The sequence below is a fragment of the Elgaria multicarinata genome, chromosome 9 (assembly GCF_023053635.1).
Source record: "Elgaria multicarinata webbii isolate HBS135686 ecotype San Diego chromosome 9, rElgMul1.1.pri, whole genome shotgun sequence".
Classification (NCBI taxonomy): domain Eukaryota; kingdom Metazoa; phylum Chordata; class Lepidosauria; order Squamata; family Anguidae; genus Elgaria; species Elgaria multicarinata.
Genome location: NC_086179.1, coordinates 101,531,858 through 101,550,874, shown reverse-complemented (window position 1 = coordinate 101,550,874; position 19,017 = coordinate 101,531,858). Strand labels below are relative to the sequence as shown.

Genomic DNA, 19,017 nt, shown 5'->3' with positions numbered 1-19,017 from the left:
TGCTGTTGCTGATAACAAACATCCTGGCATTAGGTGAAAATATAGTGAAAGACTGCTAAATTAAAATCCATCAACGGGTTTAATTCTACAGCCAGAGGTTTGAACTGAGATGATGGATTATTATGTGTACAAGTGTTAACTGGCTAACCTAATAATAGGCTATTAGTTATCAGCAACAGCCGCACTGTAAATAACCATTACAAACCTTTATCTTTGCAAAAACAGAGGCACAAGCAAAATGGAGCTACCTAGTGCTTCAACTGAAATTACTTACAACCCAGCATAAACCACAAACTGAATGCCTGCTACCATAATCCAGTATACTGTAGTGTGACTGTGAGGAAAATGTGATAGTGTAGGGGAAGTGGGGATTATTAAGAGCACAATCACATGGCAGGGGGGCATGCTAGAAACTGTGGTACTTTTTTCTGTCTAAACATGCATAAACATGGCCCACACCTCCCTTACTGCCTGGAACAACAAGCCTTTTTCTTAGGGCCTTGATGCATCTGAACAGTCTTTTCCTTCACTTTGTCTTCTTGATCTTTTAAAATCCTACAGGAAAAAATGTAAGAATTAATTTTCTGAATTGGTTATCTAGTCCAGAATTTTATTTCCAACAGGAGTTAACCACATGTCTCTGGAAACTCCACAAGCAGAGCGGGATGTTTATCTACAATATCTGACACTTGCAGGTATATTGTTTGTGAATGTGGAGATTTTGTTTAGTCATCTTGACTAATAGGCACTGAATTTTCCTAATACTTTAAAAACACCAAGTTACTACCCATCATCACATCTTGACATAAAGAATTCTGCCAAAGTCTAAAACAGGTTAGCTTCAGGAAGAAGGTGGAAGGAACTTAACAATGTGTAATCGGGGCTCCTTTCAAATGGCAATAAAATACACTTGTTCTATAGCTTATTGTGTGCAACAAGGAGCTAATTATGTCAAAGTCATTGTTTTGACAGAATCTGATATGGACGGGGCTGGCGCATTATCAAGTCATGTTACGGATACCTTTCTGCTTGTGCAACCTGAGGAGGTGCACAAACTGTTTGGAGGACTGAGGCCTACTACTTGCACCTTAGACCCTTGCCCATCATGGCTTGTGAAATTTGCCAGAGCTGGACTCGGTAGTTGGACCTCTGAGGTGGCAAATGCCTCCATGAGGAATGGTGAGGTTCCCATAGCTTTGAAAGAATCTGTGGTGAGGCCTCTGTTGAAGAAACCAAATTTAGAACCTATGGTTTTGGATAACTACCACCTGGTATCAAATCTGCCATTCTTGAGAAAGGTGCTGGAGCGTGTGGTGGCTTCACAACTCTATGCCTTCTTGGATGAAACTTTATTTAGATCCATTCCAGCCATGTTTCAGGCCTAGTTATGGGACAGAAACAGCCCTGGTTGATTACTTATGCCAAAGAATTGGGTGGGGTGGGGGAGTGCAACCTTGTTGATTCTTCTGGACTTCTCAGCAGCTTTTGATGCTATTAATCATTGTATCCTTCTAGGTTGTTTATCAGGATTGGGCTTGGGAGTATTAAAGTGGTCCTGGTCCTTCCTGGAGGAGCAGTCTCAGAAGGTGGTGCTGGGAGACTTCTTGTTCTACTTCATGGCCATTAGCCTGTAGGGTGCTGCAAGATTCTATCTCGTCGTCGTCTCCCCCCCCCCCCCCCCCGCTTTTTAACATCTACATGAAATTGCTCGGAAAAGTAATCAGAAGGTTTGGGCTGAAGTGTCATTTGTATGCGAATGATATTCAACTCTACTTCTTGTTTCCAGTTGCACTTCCCAGGGAGGCTGTGGAACTCTTGAACTGGTGTCTGAAGGCTGTTTCAGGATGGATGAGGGTGAGCAAGCTGAAACATAATCCACTCAAGATGGAAGTACTGTGGGTGGGGAAACCAACTACTTTGGATGGAGGTTTGCAACTGGTCTTAGTTGGGTTTGCACTCCCCCAAATGACCAAGTACATAGTCTGGGAGGCATTCTGGTCTCTGCGTTAACTGGGGAAGCCCAGATGGCTGCGGTGTCCAGGAGTGCATTTTACCAGCTTAGGCTGGTATGCCAACTGTGGCCCTATCTGGAGAGGATGGACCTTGCTTTGTACACCAGTACAAGAACCTTCAACCTGGCCCGGTAGCGAATAGGCAGCCCATGCAGTTCCCTCAGCAGAGGAGTTACATGAAGGGGGCAGCTCCAGACAACAGCCGAGCTGCAGCATTCTGCACTAGCTCCAGCTTCCGGAGCAGCTTCAAGGGCAGCCCCACATAGAGCTCGTTGCAGTAATCCAACCCCTGCTTTCGATGGGAGACAAATGATGAGGCTTGCTAAGCAATCTACAAAGCTTTTATTAAACAATAAATATCTCTTCCCACCTGAAGAGTGTCTAGCTTCTTGGAAACTTCCCCCTAGGCAAAACTATGCAAACTAAGCGAGACAATTGTCCTATCAAGGAGAGCAGAAAACCTTCCCCCAAAGCGCGTTACTTCAGAGAGGCTGTTTCTGGCAAAATGCGAGCTTGGCTGACTTCCTCACACCCTCCTTTCGTTCCGTGTGTTTTAGCCGGACCCTAGGATCAGTTAGCCTCTTGGTGGCCTCTATTTCAGAAGAATGTTGGCTTCCTACTGCCTCTTTAAGATTTGCCCTTGACAAGATAAGCTCTGGAGAGAGATCAGGACCAGCTGGAGGAGAAAGGGTGGGAGCTCTGTCCCCCACTGGTACAAGCTGACCAGTGTCTGGGGCCGACTCCTCTACCACAGAGTCTGATTCTGACCTGAAAGACCTTCTTCTAAAACAGGGGGAGTAGGGCTAGACATGACACAATGCCTGTACCAGCATGGCCAAGCTATCCATGTCCAGGAGAGGCCGTAGTTGGCAAACCAGCCAAAGCTGGTAAAAGGCACTCCTAGCTGCCGTGGCCACTTGAGCCTTCAGCGACAGAGATGGATCTAGGAGTACCCCCAAACGACGAACCTGATCTTTCAGAGGGAGTGCAACCCCTTCCAGAACAGGCAATGAGCCTATCTCCTGGGCTCGGGAACCACTCACTCACCCACAGGGCTTCTGTCTTGCCAGAATTCAGTTTTAGTTTATCGGCCCTCATCCAATAATCTGCTCCAAAATTTTCCCAGAGATGGATGTCAGATTGACTGGCCTGCAGTTCTCAGGTTCCTCCTTTTTGCCCTTTTTGAAGATAGGGACAACGTTCGCCCTCCTCCAGTTGTCCGGCACTTTACCCATCTTCCATGATTTTGCAAAGATAACCTAGCTGCATGACATAATTAGCACCCAAATTTTCCTTACCTAGCCAAGTGAAGAACAGGCTCATTAATGTTGTCACCTGACAAGGCACTGCATTCATAGAAGATCAAGCTGTAATCCTAGAACAGATAGGGGGCAAAGATTGTTTATATTAGTTTTGCACCAAGTGTCTAAGGAAAATTATATGAACAAATTGAGAAGCTAGTTGGGCCCAGTCCAGAAGCAGAACAACAGAAATTCATCATTTGGAGCTAATATGAAACAACAATAATAATATGGAACTTATACAAGCATATCTGTCATCTGAAGCACCCCCATACTTAATGCGGTCTTCTAGGGAGGCTTATTCCATCCATCATCTCTTTGGAACAGAACTAAACATTTTGAGACAAGTAGAGGGTATCCATTTCCTAATGCCTCAGTGGGCAGTAAACTGCTAGAAGAATGGGTGGGCAAGATTTTGATTCATGAGGCTTTACTGTGCTAGTGCCCTTTGTAGCACCCACCTTCCAAATGCCACACTTTCAGATGAACAGGTGTCCTAGTGCTTTATGAATGCTCACATTATTGCTCTGCAAATTTTAACTAGAAACAGCCCAGACAAAGTGGAAGTCATAAAGACATGACCCTTCCAAAATTAGTAAGTTCAGATCTATTTATGTATAGATCTGAGGTTGTGGGCTCTCCCACACTAGAGGCCTTCAAGAGGCAGCTGGACAACCATCTGTCACGGATGCTTTAGGGTGGATTCCTGCATTGAGCATGGGGTTGGACTCAATGGCCTTGTAGGCCCCTTCCAACTCTGCTATTCTATGATTTTATTTATTTATTTATTTATTTAAAGTATTTATTAACCACTTTCAGGGCCAAGCCCTCACAAAGTACATAATAATGCAAGATACATAAAACACGTTAGATAGCATACACTAGGAATATCAAATAGGTATACAGTTACTATGAGAAAACTGAATATAAGAATGTGTGGGAATCACCATAGGAGTATTCACATATTACAATAAAGGTGTATTTACACTGAACGTATGTTCAATCAGATGGTTGTGAGAATCTGTCTACATGTGTTCATATCTGATGTGTACCCAGGTACCTTAATTCTACTTAATCCAGGGTACAGATGATGGGTACAGCTGTACTTGAGTTGAATGAACACACCTATAGTTGTTCACTTTATCCATGATTTCTGTTATTGTTTCTATGTGTATTTATAAGTGTTTAGTTCAGGTTTGGATTTGCTGTGGCCAATTCTTTTATTTTCAGGCAATGGTAAGTAAGTGGGAGGGGAGAGTTAGAATGGACAGCAGTGTGAATGGCATCGTCTGATTGGTTGGTTGATTGGAATGGAGAGAGGGGAGGGGGAGGACAGTTGGGCAGCTTGGCAGTTAGTTAAGGAGAGTGAGAGGAGTCCATCAGGGTTTTGTGGAGTCAGGGTTGAGGAGTTAGTGAGGGTAGGAGTGAGTGAGATTTAGAAGAATAATTCTTAAAGTGTCGTTTAAAATCTTTTTCTATATAAATAAACTTTGTTCTTAGTTTGTTTATCAGCCACGTCCGCTCGGTCATTTGCTTTACTTTACATATACTCACTCACACACAAAAGTTTTATTATTCCCTCATTCTTTTAGGAAATAAAGAATAGGGAGGTGGCAGTGAAAGAGAGGTTTGATAATAGTCGTCACTGAGGTTGGTGATGCCACAGTTGTCTTCCATTATCTCACGGGAAATTCACATTTGCTTACGGCTGCTTCTCTTCCTGCACATTTTTCCTTCATTACTTCTTTTGAAAAAGGAAGTAAACAATGTGCAAGTGGCCCATTCAGTGGGCCACTTTGATTACAGTGCTTCTCCTGCACACTGCAGGGAATAGCAGCAACTTATATCTTTAAAATAAGTCAGACTTACCGGGGTGGTTTTTTTTGTGGCACGAAGAAGGCTAGAAGGGGTGGGAGGCATGCAGGTGGCAGACAACATCTTGAGAGGGACCCGCAAAAATCTGTGAGTGTCCAGTAACGAGCATGCATTAAAACACTTGTCTGATGGAGCTCTGGGTGTGTGGTGAGGTCGTTTGTGGCATATGATGTCATGACCAGCGAACCTCCAACCAGCCACTTCCATCTGGAAAAGCTGCAGTATCAGACAATCCTCTTACTCCATTCTTTTAGGTAAAGTAGCTCCCAGGCTCTTGCTTTGCAATGTGCCCTGGTGCCTCCACATTAAACGTTGGGTGTGCCTGTGACCTGGCTGTGTTGTGGACTGAGCCCCTTCCCTCATTCACTCCTTTTCCTAGTATTCCCACTGAGAGATGTCTGCGTGCTTCCTTATTGTTGCTTTAATTCGGTTCTCTGATATGTTAGCTCTGAAGCTGCACACTTCCAGAGTTAGGAGCTACATTAATTCGCTTCTTTGATGTAGCGTTTGGGCTGGTGCGATACTTTTTGGAGTAATGCTTATTTGTGACAGTGGAGTGCTCTCATGCGGAGCCAGTATTGTGGGTTAATTACTCCCCGTTCCCATCCGTAAAATTGTAGTGTGCATTTGGACAATGTAGTAGAGTGGTTCAACAGGGGGATATGCTGTCTTCTTTTGAATGGGACAATAACAGATTGAGACAGATTACTCCCCCAAAATTATGAAGGCATGCAGGAATAATATACAAGCCTCCATGGGATTCAACCATTATAAAAATCCGTTTGAGTGGGAAATCTGTCTACTCATGGATCTGTCAGTTTAGCCTTAGAACTGTATGCAAGTGTACCAGTAAGCTCTATGTTTGTTTGGTGGAGCAAACAGATCCTGAACTTGATTACATTTAGTAACAGAGGGCTCCAGACATAGTAAAACATTTACAACACATCAGAGTAATATCCTGGTAGGCCCAGGGAGACTGTGGCTTAGGTGATCAGCAACAAGTTTAAATGTATGGGGTCTATGGACAAACACCGAAGATGACTGGGGAGTTCCTGAAAACTAAACAAACAAACAAACAAAAAACCCATCCTTGGCAGAGAGGTTGGAGCTACCAGTGGATAGCCATCATGATGTCAGAAGTGCATAAGACTAGATGGAGATGTCTCTGGACAGTTCCAGTTATATAGTGATTGCCTGCACAATTCATATGGTATTGGAGAACCCACCATGGATTAAATGTTTAGGAAGCTTATACAGATGAACTGAAATGTGGGGAATGTGACATGATGTATATGGGCTTTCTCTGCTGTGGCACTCTGGCTGTGGAATGAGCTCCCCAGAGAGGTCCGCCTGGCGCCTACACTGTACTCTTTTTGTCGCCAGCTGAAGACCTTTTTATTCTCTCAGTATTTTAACACTTAATTTTAACTTAAATTTAAATTTTACTGTTCTAACTCTGTATTTTAACCTTATATCAATTTTGCTGTGTGGTTTTATCCTGGTTGTGCTTTTGATACTGTATTTTGTATTTGTGTTTTTAACCTGTTGGTAGTTTTATTATGGTTTTAATTTTTGTGAACCGCCCAGAGAGCTTCGGCTATTGGGCGGTATAAAAATGTAATAAATAAATAAATTCTGGAGTGTGACTTGGGGGGGAGCATTGATTGGACAATGGAATGTTAAAGGAAGAGAGAGTGGGGGGAGCCTACTGCCTCATTTATTGTTTGTTCTGAATGTAGACCTGTTTAAAGAATCCCGCCTGAAACCCAGGGGAGCTACTGCTGATCAGTGTCAACAATAATGGGCTAGGTAGACCCATGCTCTGACTCCATATGAGGCAGCTCCCTATGTCCCTAAAATGGCAGAATTGGGCAGAATAGGTTAACGAGGACACAACCAATTGTGATTCATATCTCTAAAGATCACAGAAGGGAAATATTCACTAACATATTCTATGATCCCTGGGAAAGTGGATAGGACCTGGGAAAGTGGATATGGTCCTGGATAGGACCATAGGATATGTCGGAACCCCCCTCCGAAGGCTGTAAACACACCTATGACCTCAGGAGTGGGGGAAATCCAACGTCATATCTTTCCCCTTCCCTCTTGCAGCCACTGCAGAAAGCATCACAGTGGCAACAGCGACCTTGGAAGGCCTCAATGATGTCCAAAAGGGGGTGTTCTGGGTTAGGAGAACAGAGAGAAGAGAGGAGAGGATCTGCAGGATACTACAGCCTCTCAATTGCCATCCTGCCTGCAGCTGGTAAGTGAGCTAGACCTGTTCAGAGGCCTGTCTGCCTGAATGTTTTTCTTTTTCTTTTGAGGGGGAACAGGAGGAGAAATAGCTTCAGTCATTCCTCTTGCCCTACCTGGCTCCTGCTCTGAATTATTTAACAAGCTGGACTCAAGGACTATCAAGTGAACACCCCATGGATTTCATTTTCTGATCATGTATTGATTGTTGCTGGTTCAATAACAATGTGTTCTTTGGACTCTTCCTTCTTATTGTACCTTGGCTAGATGCTCTCCTAATCCATTGGGGACTTCCCGTTCTTTTTCTTTATCAATTTTATTTCCAAGCAAAAGGACAGGAATGTTCTCCCCTGTTGCCTCCTATGAAACAATGAACAATAGTTTAAACATAGAGTATTCCTACTACAGGAAAATATTAAGAATTGGTAACCAACAAACTGACATTTATTAATTTTATTACAAAATAAATTGAGCTTTCCAGTAAGGGGAAAAACAAAACAAAAGCAGTATATTCAGACTATACCATTCTTTGAAATCAATGTTGGAATTTATTTGTTCAGATCGTTAACAACTCTGCTATTCTATGATTCAGCCTGAATTCAGGCTCAGTTTTGTGACAGAATTGCCTTTGGTCACTCTCCTCTTGCAGGAGAGAGACAGATGGAGTGAGACTCTGTTGATCCTCTCTGTGGTTTTGTTGACAGTATTTGTTTGAAATCTCTGCAAGTTGGGAATTGCTATAGTGGTATGGCTCCTACATGCAGGGACAATTCCAGAAAGTAGCACTGGGGGGCCTATGCCTCAACTCCTTGACAATTGTGCTGCAGAAGGCCACAGGGCACCATCTTGTCCCTCATGCTATTTAATATCTCTATGAAACTGCTGGGGGTGGTCGTTAGGTGCCATCTGTATGCTGATGACACCCAGCTCTCTGTTTCTCTGTAACATCTGAACCAGGAGAAGCTGGGTATGTTTTGAAACAAGTACAAGAATTTGTAACTTTGCCTGTTCTAGATGAGATTGCACTCCCTCAGAAAGAATAGGTATATAGTTTGGGGATGCTCCTGCACTCATCATTGTCAAGGCCCAAGTGGCTTTGGTGGCAGGCGTGCCTATTATCAGCTGCAGTTGGTATGCCTTTCCTGGATAAGGATAGCCTGGCCATTGTAATCCATGCATTGGTAACCTCACATTTTGATTACTGTAATGAACTTTATGTGGGGCTACCCTTCTGCTTGGTCCAGATACTGCAGCTGGTGCAAAATGTGGCAGCGAGGATGGTGAGTGGGGCAACTGGACGTGCATGCATTACACCAGTGTTGAAGCAACTGCACTGGCTACCTATTAGCTACTGAGCCAAGTACAAAGTTTTGTTGTTTCCATATAAAGCCCTGAACAGGTTGGGACCAGGTTACTTGACAGATTGCCTTCCCCAACACAGACATGTGAGATCATTAAGATCATCAGAGGAGGTCTTGCTGGTTCTATCAGGCCTGTAGTTTGCCACCTTGCAGCAATATAGAAATTTACCTTCTCTGTGGTAGCACCCACCTTAAAGAATGACCTCCTCCATGGCATTTGGGAGACACCAAATATAGCATGCTTATGGCACCAATTAAAGAATCGTCTCTTCTCCCAGGTTTTGTCAGGTTTCCCAGTGCCTCAGGCAAGCACATCTTCTGGCAAACTGGCACAGGAAACCCAAATCAGTGAGACTTCTTCATTGCAGGAAATCCCACAGCAAAAGCTTAATGTTTAGACACTTCAGCAATCATATAGCTGACAGTCAGTAGCTATAGGCTCCCAGAAATTCCAGAACAGTCAAAAGCTAATCACTACTACCATGATGGGATCTCCATTAATGTGGTTTCCTTGTTGCCACCTCCACAGTTCTGAACACAAGGGAAGGTCAATCCATACCTGGGTTCTAAACCTGGACGAGGGGAATAAATATGACCAAACACATTTCAGAAACACATTTTAAATCTTATTCTGGGGTAGTGATGGTGAAGAGACTGTACTTCTCCATCACCTTCGGAGGCACTCAGTGTTGCCCACCAGGCTTTTTTGGTTGGTGAAGGTTTTTCTTGGGGGCCTTGGAACAACTTGAGCCACCAAAATCCTGCTGAGATCAGTTTGCTGGACATTTTGTAGATAAAGTTGCCTGTATCTGTCAATTTAGATACAATTGCTTTAATTTAGTCAGAGATGTATGTAACCAGAGTGGTGACTTGTCATGTCATCATGGATATCTTTCAGATTGTTCATCCTGAGGACAGGGACAAACTACGTGGAGGTCTGAGGCCCACCACTTGCTCTCTCAACCTTTGCCCATTCTGGCTTGTGAAATCTGCCAGAGCTGAGTATTTGGATTTTGGAGATGATTCATGCCATCTTAGGGAGTAGATGGTCCCTGGTAGACTATAGGAAGGAGAGATGATTCCACTATTATATAAACCTAGCTTAGATCCATTGGTTTTTGATAAATATCATCCAGTGTCAAATCTGCTAATATTGGGCAAGGGGTTGGAGTGAATGGTGGTAGTTCAACTTCAAGTAGTTGGATGACACAGTTTATTCTTATCAGTTCCAGTTCAGGTTTAGGTCTGGTTTGGGGACAACCTTGGTCACCTTAGTAGATATGCAGGGAATGGATGTGTGTGTGTGTGTGTGTGTGTGTGTGGAGTGAAACCCTGTTTGTCCTTCTAGACCTCTCAGCAGCTTTCATTACTACAAGCCATAATATCCTTCTGGATTGTTTATCTGGGTTGGGTGTCAGAAGCACATGTTAAGAGGCTCTGGTTGTTCCAGGATGAACAGTCTTCTCCCCAGGGCCATTGACCTATGCGGTGCCTCAAGGTTGTAACTTAGGCTTTTCAATATCTACATGAAACTGCTGTGGGAAGTTATTTAGTGGTGCATCAATATAATGATAACTTGGCTCTACCTCTCATTTCCATCAATTGGTCCTCTGATGGCTGTTGAATGCTGGAGCTGGTGTCTGGAGGTAGTTTGGGGATGGAGGTTTAACAAGACAGAGGTACTCTGGGTAGGGAATCCAATCCATCTGAAGCGAGGAGTACATCTGGTCTTAGATGGGCTTCCACTCCCCCCTCAAGGATAAAGGGCACAGTTTGGGAGCGCTCCTGGATTTGGTGCTAGCCAGGGAGAAGCTCAGTTGGTGGCTAGGCATATTTTTCGGCAGCTTAGGCTGGTGTATTGGCTGTGATCTATCTTGAAAGGGAGGGTTTTGCCTCAGTTGTTCATGCTCTAGTGGCACCCAGCTGGACTACTGCAATACACCCTCTGTGGGGTTGCATTTAAAGAAACTTCAGCTAGATATTGATGGGGGCTGAGTGGTCTGTTCACATGACATCAATACTGTGCCAGCTGCAGTGCCAGCAGCATTTGCAAGATGAATTTGAAGTGCTGCTTTTAATCTCTAAAGCCTTAAATGGTTTGAGCCCAAAATGTCAAGAAATACTTTTGTAAGCCGCCATGAGAGCCTTTTTTGGCTGAATGGCGGCATAAAAATCCTTAAATAAATAAATAAATAAAATAAGTTACTTGCTTTCTCCCATATTGCTCTGCTCACACTCTGAGGTCATCAACAGAGGCATAACTGCCTCCAAGGGCAATTAGGCTGATGAGTAGAAAGGAGGGGGGCTTTTCCATGGAGTCCCTGCACCTCTAGAGTTGGCTTCTATCAGCCAACTCTGAAGACACACCTGTTTTTGCTCACCTTCCATCATCTATGAGCATTGGCAATATCTGTTTTTATACTATTTTTATTGAATATTTAAATTTTATTGTATTTGTTTTGTACTATTTTTTATCCAAATCTTTATTATGCAACCAAAATAGGTTTTAGCCAACCATCAACAACATCAGCAATGCACACCACAAGGTACAATATAAAACAGAGTATTATAGTAGTTCGGTCATAATAATATATTTTAATTACAGTTCCATTAATTAATCAAGATATAAATTATAGCGGCCCATATCCTAGACCAGGTCATTGTCCTCTATTGCAGTTCTAAACTGAGCTGCTTTAACTGCGAACCTTACTATGCTTAATAGAATGGATTTAGATGAATTTGTAAGTAGGTAAATAATTTTATCCATATCATTAAGATTGGCTGCTTATACTAGGTGTCTCTTTAGATATTTATCTCTAGGGCTTCTATAGAGTTTACAGTGTAGTATGTAATGTGTCGTGTCCTCCACCTCCTGACTTCCACAGATGCACACGTTGCTCTCTGGGGATGTTCTTTTATCTCCCAACTATTTTTATCTTGCACGCCACCTTGAGAGGGTTCTATTCTTAAATGCAGCCTAAAAATCATTTTAAACAAATAAGTTAATAAATAAATAAAATTAAAAAAACTAAGATATTACAGAAATGTCTTAATAATCTCTCCTTCCAAAGAGAACCAAACCTGAGCGAGCGCTGTTCCTGGACTTCTAACAATATCTAAGCTTACTCAGACTTACCTCAATGCTCACTAACCATTGCTTCACAGCCATAAATGTGTCTCTTGATGTTATGTCATACATCACAATGACTCCATCTGCTTTTCGGAAGAACTGCTTGGTGATGCTGCGATACCTGGAAACCCAGTATCAGTATTATGTCTTTGATCATCAATACAAAAAACACATAGCCGATAAGAACAGAGCAACTAGCCTACCCAAGAGCTGAGATTCTGGATATTCAATAGTTCTGTGCCAACCATTCTCATTCAATTTGATAGAAAACAATTTCAAAAAGAAAATGTTGAATTTCTTTCAAAAAGAAATTCAAAGAAGAAGAAAATTTCAGAGAAATCTGCCTGAGTTCTTGTGCTTACCCTACTTGTGAAGTGAACAAGGAGTACGTGTGTGAGTATCTTTTCTGTCATTGTACAATCATCTCTTCAGCAGCCCACGTACCCCAACCTGGCTTTCCACAGTTCAACTAGAGCACATGGCAATACCTCCCCCCCCCATGGCCCCCTTTCAGATCAAGAAGCATGAGCATCCACTAAGGCTGAAGAGTGATGTAAGAACACCTTACTTGCAGTCACCCCAGAGGGATAAGGTAAACTCAAAAATGCCACCAAAATGAATTCAAAATAAATTGTAAAGTGCCCTGAGAATGAGGCACAAAACAAAATTCTCTTACATGGGGGAATAAAACTTTCTGGACACTGGAGAAGAGATTTGGGTATAGCATTAGCGCCAACATCTTTCCCGGAGTTGAGCACAACACTGCCTCTCCTCATGCTGGCAAAAGGCTTGCAGGGAAGGGCAGTATGATAAATACCCTGCAGAAGAGGCAAGATGAACTCACAATCACTCCTCGGAAATTTAACATTTGGTAAATCCTGAGGAAGGTGCTGAACCATGAAGAATGACAACTAGAGCAGAGCCAGAATTTCTCAATACATTTTTCTGAAAAAGTTCTGAAATTTTTCCTTTTTCTTCTGCTGCTCCCCACCCCCAAAATAGAAGACTATTTGGCAGAATTTTCTTCAAATTTTCTCCACCACTGTTTTGTGATGGCTGCCTTTCCTCTCCACAATGGCTTGAATCAACCCTGGGTGTCGGGCATTGTAGTGGAGGCAAAATGAGTGCTAGTCTCCCAGCACAGTTGCAGATATTGCTACTTGCACTGACAGGACACACACAGAGAGAGAGAGAGAGAGAAAAGAAAAAAGAAACTGTGCTACAACTATTGCCAATGGTGAGGCATTGAAACTGTTGGAGAATTTCTAGTGAGAAACTGTTGGAGAATTTCTAGTGAGAAACTGTTGGAGAATTTCTCCCCGCCCCCGGAGAAATTCAATGAAATTGTTCCCCCAATTTCTCTGCCCACAAATAGGATGGAGAATTTCACAAGGACATTTGCACAGAAGGACATTTATGGTACATCCAATGACCATGGCATGGCATTTGATCACTTCACACCTCTCATTCCCTACATTCCTTGGCTTTGAGCTTCATCAGATGAGCATTTTATAGCATGCACATTACTGGCCACTCATGCTTTTTCACGGGTCCTTTTGATTATGCTGTCCACCTCCCATGCATTTCCGGCTCCTTCTGCTCTATTTTCAATGTTGTGTGCAGGAAAAACAGCATGATAAAAACACCCACATGGTCGTTGCTGCTTCCTCTTTCTTCCCTGTGTGAAGAAAGAGGAAGTTGCTCATCCCTATTGTGGGACAGAAAATAGGGTGACCAACTGCCCCGTTCTGCCTGGACAGGTCTGGAAAATGGGAACCAAACCAAGGTCGGGGGGGGGGATTTTTTTTTTAATGTCCAGGAAAATGGGAGCAGGTTGTGGGTCCTTCAGGCCTCTGTAAAGTGTGCAGATTGGCCATGCCATTAGCATAGCTGGGAGGATATCTGCGCATGCAGATACCTTCCCATCTATGCTAACAGTGTAGCCAATCTGTGCACAAGAAAAAGCCTGGATGGCTGTGTAAGAGGGGCTTGGAAGGCATTTCCCCATGCTTCTAGATTTGGCAACAACCCAGAAGAAGCCTGGATGGCCGCACAGGAGAGGCTGGGGTGGCACATTTCTGGAAACTGGCCTCCCCAGCCCCTCCTATCACCAATCTGGGCTTCTTCTGGGTCATCGTCATGCTCATGACTCAGAAGAAGCCCGGATGGCTGCATGGCAGGGGTTGGGCTGGCTTGTTTCTGGAAAATGGGTCATTGCCATGTTGGCTAGGCAGGCAGCTGGGTGGGTGGGTTAGCCTGGCCTGGTGCAGCGCGCAGGCAGGCACGGCAGTGGGTGGCCTGGCCTGGCCTGGCCCTGGAGCCGTGGCATGGCCTGGTGTGTGATGTCAGCCTGGTGAGCACAATTTTACTGTGTGTTGCTTTTCATTTCGATAAAGCTTCTGCAAATGTGAAGACCACTGCAATTCAACTTTAGCGTATTTTATTATTATTATTATTATTATTTATTTATATAGCACCATCAATGTACATGGTGCTGTACAGAGTAAAGAGTATCTTTTAGATGATGGTAACTAATAGGATTACATTCTCATATATCAGGGTTCTGCACTTATGAAGACCTTTCTACAGTTTGAGACTCAAGACATTGTTCATGCCCCATTTTTATGACTCATCATTGTGTGTATGTGTGTGTGTGTGTGTGTGTGTGTGTGAGAGAGAGAGAGAGAGAGAGAGAGAGAGAGCACATCAATATGTTTGAGTACTGCATGTGGAGCAAGAATGAGCAAGAATAAGATTCTTTAATATACTCCACTAATGAACAGTTACCATAGTTTACTAGAAGAAAGTATGTTCGGAATGTAAATAACAGATAACAGCTAAGGAACAAGATAGTCTCCGTGCCAACCTACATGGCAACTTCTGATGGCTGATGGGGGCAGGATGACTAGGAGTAGAACTGGATCTCTAGAGACACCTGCTGGACATTCTAAGAAAGGCACTGGCACTGGGACAAGAAGATTCTCTACTGATTTAGAATGAAAGAAACCAGTGGAATACAAGAATACATGAAAGACACAGGGAAGATGGCTCTGCCTGACCAATCACAGAAAATCATTGAACAACTGAGTAAGAAGGTGGATGAGACGGGAGCCAGAATGGAATAGCAACTTAAAGAAACTAAGCAAGAGGGATAAGATTCCACCATCATGGGAACAGTCAATAATTATATTAATTCCAAAGCCGGATAAGGACTTGACAGTTTCAGATTCATATAGACCTATCTCATTAATAAATCAAGATGTCAAAAATTTATCAGCTATCATGGCAAAGCGAATGAACACATTTATAGGTAACTATATTGGGAAGGATCAGTGTGGTTTTGTAGTGGGAAGACAAATGCATAATTTGGTGGGAAGGGTTCTAAATATAACACAGGAGATAAAAAAGGGAAAGCTGAAAGCAGGAATAATAGCTTTAGATATATTCAAAGCTTTCGATTGTGTGAGTTGGCCAGCATTAAAGACGATAATAGAAAAGATGGGATTTGGGGAAAGATTTAAAGGTTTAATAGAACAATTATACTCACGAAATTTAGCTTCAGTAGTGGTAAATGATGGAGTGACAGAAAAAATACAACTAGCCTGAGGAACAAGACAAGGTTGCCCACGTTCACCGGTTTTATTTGTATTGGTTATAGAACTATTGGCGAACGTGATAAGGGAAGATGACGTTATTGAGAGAATAGGTAGGAAGGAGGAAATCAAAATACATATGTTTGCAGATGATACAGTATTAACAATTAAGAATCCATTAAAGAAAATGGATAGAATAAAACATCATCTGAGGGAATGTGAGGAGGTGACGGGATTAAAAATAAACTGGACAAAGTCAGAGATGATGTTGTTTAATTATAGTAAAAAAGAGGAGAGAGTGTGGGAGAGTAAAGAGAAAAATATGAAAGTCAAAGAAATAATAAAATATCTAGGAATTAAGCTTACTAGGAATTTAGAGGATTTGGAAAAGGAAAACTTAAACAGTTTGAAACAAGAAGTTATGAGTAAATTAGAAAAATATAAAAGAATAAATTTGTCTTGGTTTGGAAGAATAGCCCTTATAAAAATTAGGATTTTACCAAAAGTATTTTTTTTATTTAGAATGATCCCAATAAGAATATCAGAAAAAGAATTAAAAAGTTGGCAAAGTATAGTAAATAACTTTTGTAATGGAGATAGAAAGGTGAGACTTAATAAAAAAAGTTGGTATGTAATGCAGCAAAAAGGAGGGCTCGGGCTCCCAAACCTAAAGCTATATCACGTAGCTAATAAGTTGAAACATGTAGTAGAAAGTATGACAGGAATAGGAGATTTAAGTTGGTTGGAGGATAGAAAGGGAGAGGATATAGAATGGAAATTAGAAAATATATTTTTTAGAGATTATGCAAAGAAATGGGGGGAAGAAATGGAGAAACCCCTTTTAAAAAATCACTGGGAAATATGGCGATTATATAAAAAAGACTTACCTCCGAGTATTTCCCCAATATCACCAGTGATAATGATGAGGAACTTTCCGGAAAACTTAAAAAAAGAGTTGGGAAAAAGTCTAAAAGAAGGAAAGGTAATTAAGTTAAAAGATTGGTTAGAAAGGATGAAAACGAGGGAAGAAATAAAGGAGAGTCTAAAAGAGGGAAATATATCGTGGTTAAACTATATTCAATTAGAACAGTGGAAGAAGAAATGGTTAAATGATAATGGAGTGTGTAGAGGAATTACGAAGTTTGAGGAGTTGGTTTTAAAAAAAGAAAATGAGAAAAGGGAAAACAAATCAATAAAAGGTTTAACGAGCGAAATATATAGAATATTAGTGGAAAAGGGAGAGTCGGAAAGTGTATAGGAAACTGATTTGAAGGAACAAATAGGGCAACAGAGTTGGAAAGGGATATGGAAACAATGAGTGTTGAGAAATATGTCTGTGAGGATAAAAGAAAATTATTACAAGCTTGTCTGGAGGTGGTACCTAACCCCTGTGAAACTAAATAAAATAAATAAGATGAATTCAGCAATATGTTGGAGAGGTTGTCAAGAGAAAGGATCGTATTTACATATGTGGTGGGAATGTGAATTTGTACAAAAATTATGGGAAATGGTGTTTAAAGAGTTAAAAGAAATTATAGGAATGGTGATTCAAGAGACACCTGTAGCATTATTATCAGTTTATGGAGAATTGAATTGTAATCAAGAGACAAAAGAATTGATAATGAGTAACAGCCGCAAGACTAATGATATCCAGGAACTGGAAGGTTCAAGGGGATTATCATATAGAAGATTGGTATAAAGAAATATGGGATATTACTATTAATGATAAATTAACATGTAACATGAAAGTTAGAAGAGGAATGATAAAAACGAATGATTTTGAAGGAATATGGAAACAGTTCTTGGAATTTGTATTATTAAAGGGGAGAGGGAAAACACCTCCAGAGGAAGTAATGAGATTTTGGAAATATGAATAAGATCCCGTGGTTGGGGGGAGCACACTTTAATTAATTATGATTATGTTAAATGGAATTAAGTTAGAATATATATTTATTAAATTGTTTACTTTATATTATTGTGTATTATGGGGTATTGTTTTATATTGTATTGTTGTATTGTTTGGATGAGTAATAATAATAAAAAGAAACTAAGCAAGAGATCAGAGGAACGAAAGAGGAATTGATGCAAGAAATTTTAAAAATGGATAATGCTTTGAAACAAATTATCGGGGAGATCCAGGCAGTTGCAAATAGAGTGGACATATTGGAAAACAAAGCAGAAGTTTTGTGCACAGAATTGGAGAAAGAACAGGACATTCTGGCACTTAGGGAAGTAAAGAACAAAGAATATTGTTTACATCTAAAATCTGTTCCTGAATCTATCCCCAAAACTGAAAGCAATCTTAGAAACGAAGCGACCAAAAATTTGTCAACATTTATGGATATCGAGGAGGATAGTATGAAAGCAGAAGTACACCGTGTTTATTGAATAAACTCCTCATATGCACAGATAAGAGGAGTCCCAAGGGACATTATTGTGGACTTTGTTAGAAAAACAATAAGGGACCAGATTCTCCAGAAGCACTACCAGAGTAAAATGAAGATGGAAGACAAAGAAATTTATTTATTTATTTATTTATTTAAGGATTTTTATGCCGCTATTCAGCCAAAAAAGGCTCTCACGGCGGCTTACAAAAGTATTTCTTGACAGTCCCTGCCCACAGACTTACAATCTAAAAGACATGACACAAAAGGAAAGGGGATTGGGAGGGAGGAGGAGTTGGGGGGAAGACAAAGAAATAATTGTACTGAAAGACATTCTGGCGAGAATTTTATGAAGGAGGAAAAATTATGCATTCTTGATTACTATAATGAAACAGAAAAGGATCAACTTCTGTTGGGAGCTCCCAGAAGGGGTTGTCTTTACCTTTAAGGATTGCAGATACAGGGTGAATTCTGTGTAGAAGGCAAGACACTTCGTGGAGACCCACAAAAAAGAATGGAAGGAGACACAATCAAAATCCGATGAAAACTTAAGCACCAGAAGTGCTACAAGCAGAGAATGAGACTGTCTCCTTTTCCCTATTTTTTTAATAAAGAGGAAAAAGATAGATTATAAGTTTTTAACTTGGAATATCAACGGGGCAAATGTCCCCCAAAAGAGAAAGAAAATATTTCATTATTTTAAAAAGTTAAAGCAAGATACCATCTGCTTACGAGAAATGCATATCAGAAAAGTAACTAACTGAAAAAAAATTGGGTGAAGAATTCATTGCAGCAAGTGGAAAAAAGAAAATCGGAGTTGTCCTATATATTAAACCATATCTAAACCCAGAATTGATACTAAGAGATGAACAAGGCAGATATGTGGGAGACAAAATTACTCTAAATGGACTGTCAATGTTGGTCTTGTGGGTTTATGCTACCAATGATCATAAAGTGGAATTCTACAAGAAACTGACTACCAGTCTTTCTGACTTATCTTATGATAATTGGTGTTTGATGGGAGACTGGAATGGAGTTATCTCTCCACAAATAGATAGGACATGGGAGAAAAAGATTTGAAGTCATTAAGGCCAACTTCCTAAAAGGT

At 41.4% G+C, this 19,017-nt stretch overlaps 1 protein-coding gene across 1 annotated transcript in view; it reads right to left on the bottom strand.

Moving 5' to 3' along the window:
• Positions 1-464: 464 nt before the first annotated feature.
• Positions 465-19,017, bottom strand: part of CRACR2A (calcium release activated channel regulator 2A) — a 191,660-nt gene continuing 173,107 nt past the window's right edge. Inside the window, exons 12-15 of the mRNA XM_063135038.1 lie at positions 11,939-12,053; positions 7,700-7,801; positions 3,311-3,387; positions 465-555 (exon numbers count right to left, since the gene is read on the bottom strand). Coding sequence (XP_062991108.1) covers positions 465-555; positions 3,311-3,387; positions 7,700-7,801; positions 11,939-12,053 — 385 coding nt within the window. The remainder of the gene's footprint in view (positions 556-3,310; positions 3,388-7,699; positions 7,802-11,938; positions 12,054-19,017) is intronic.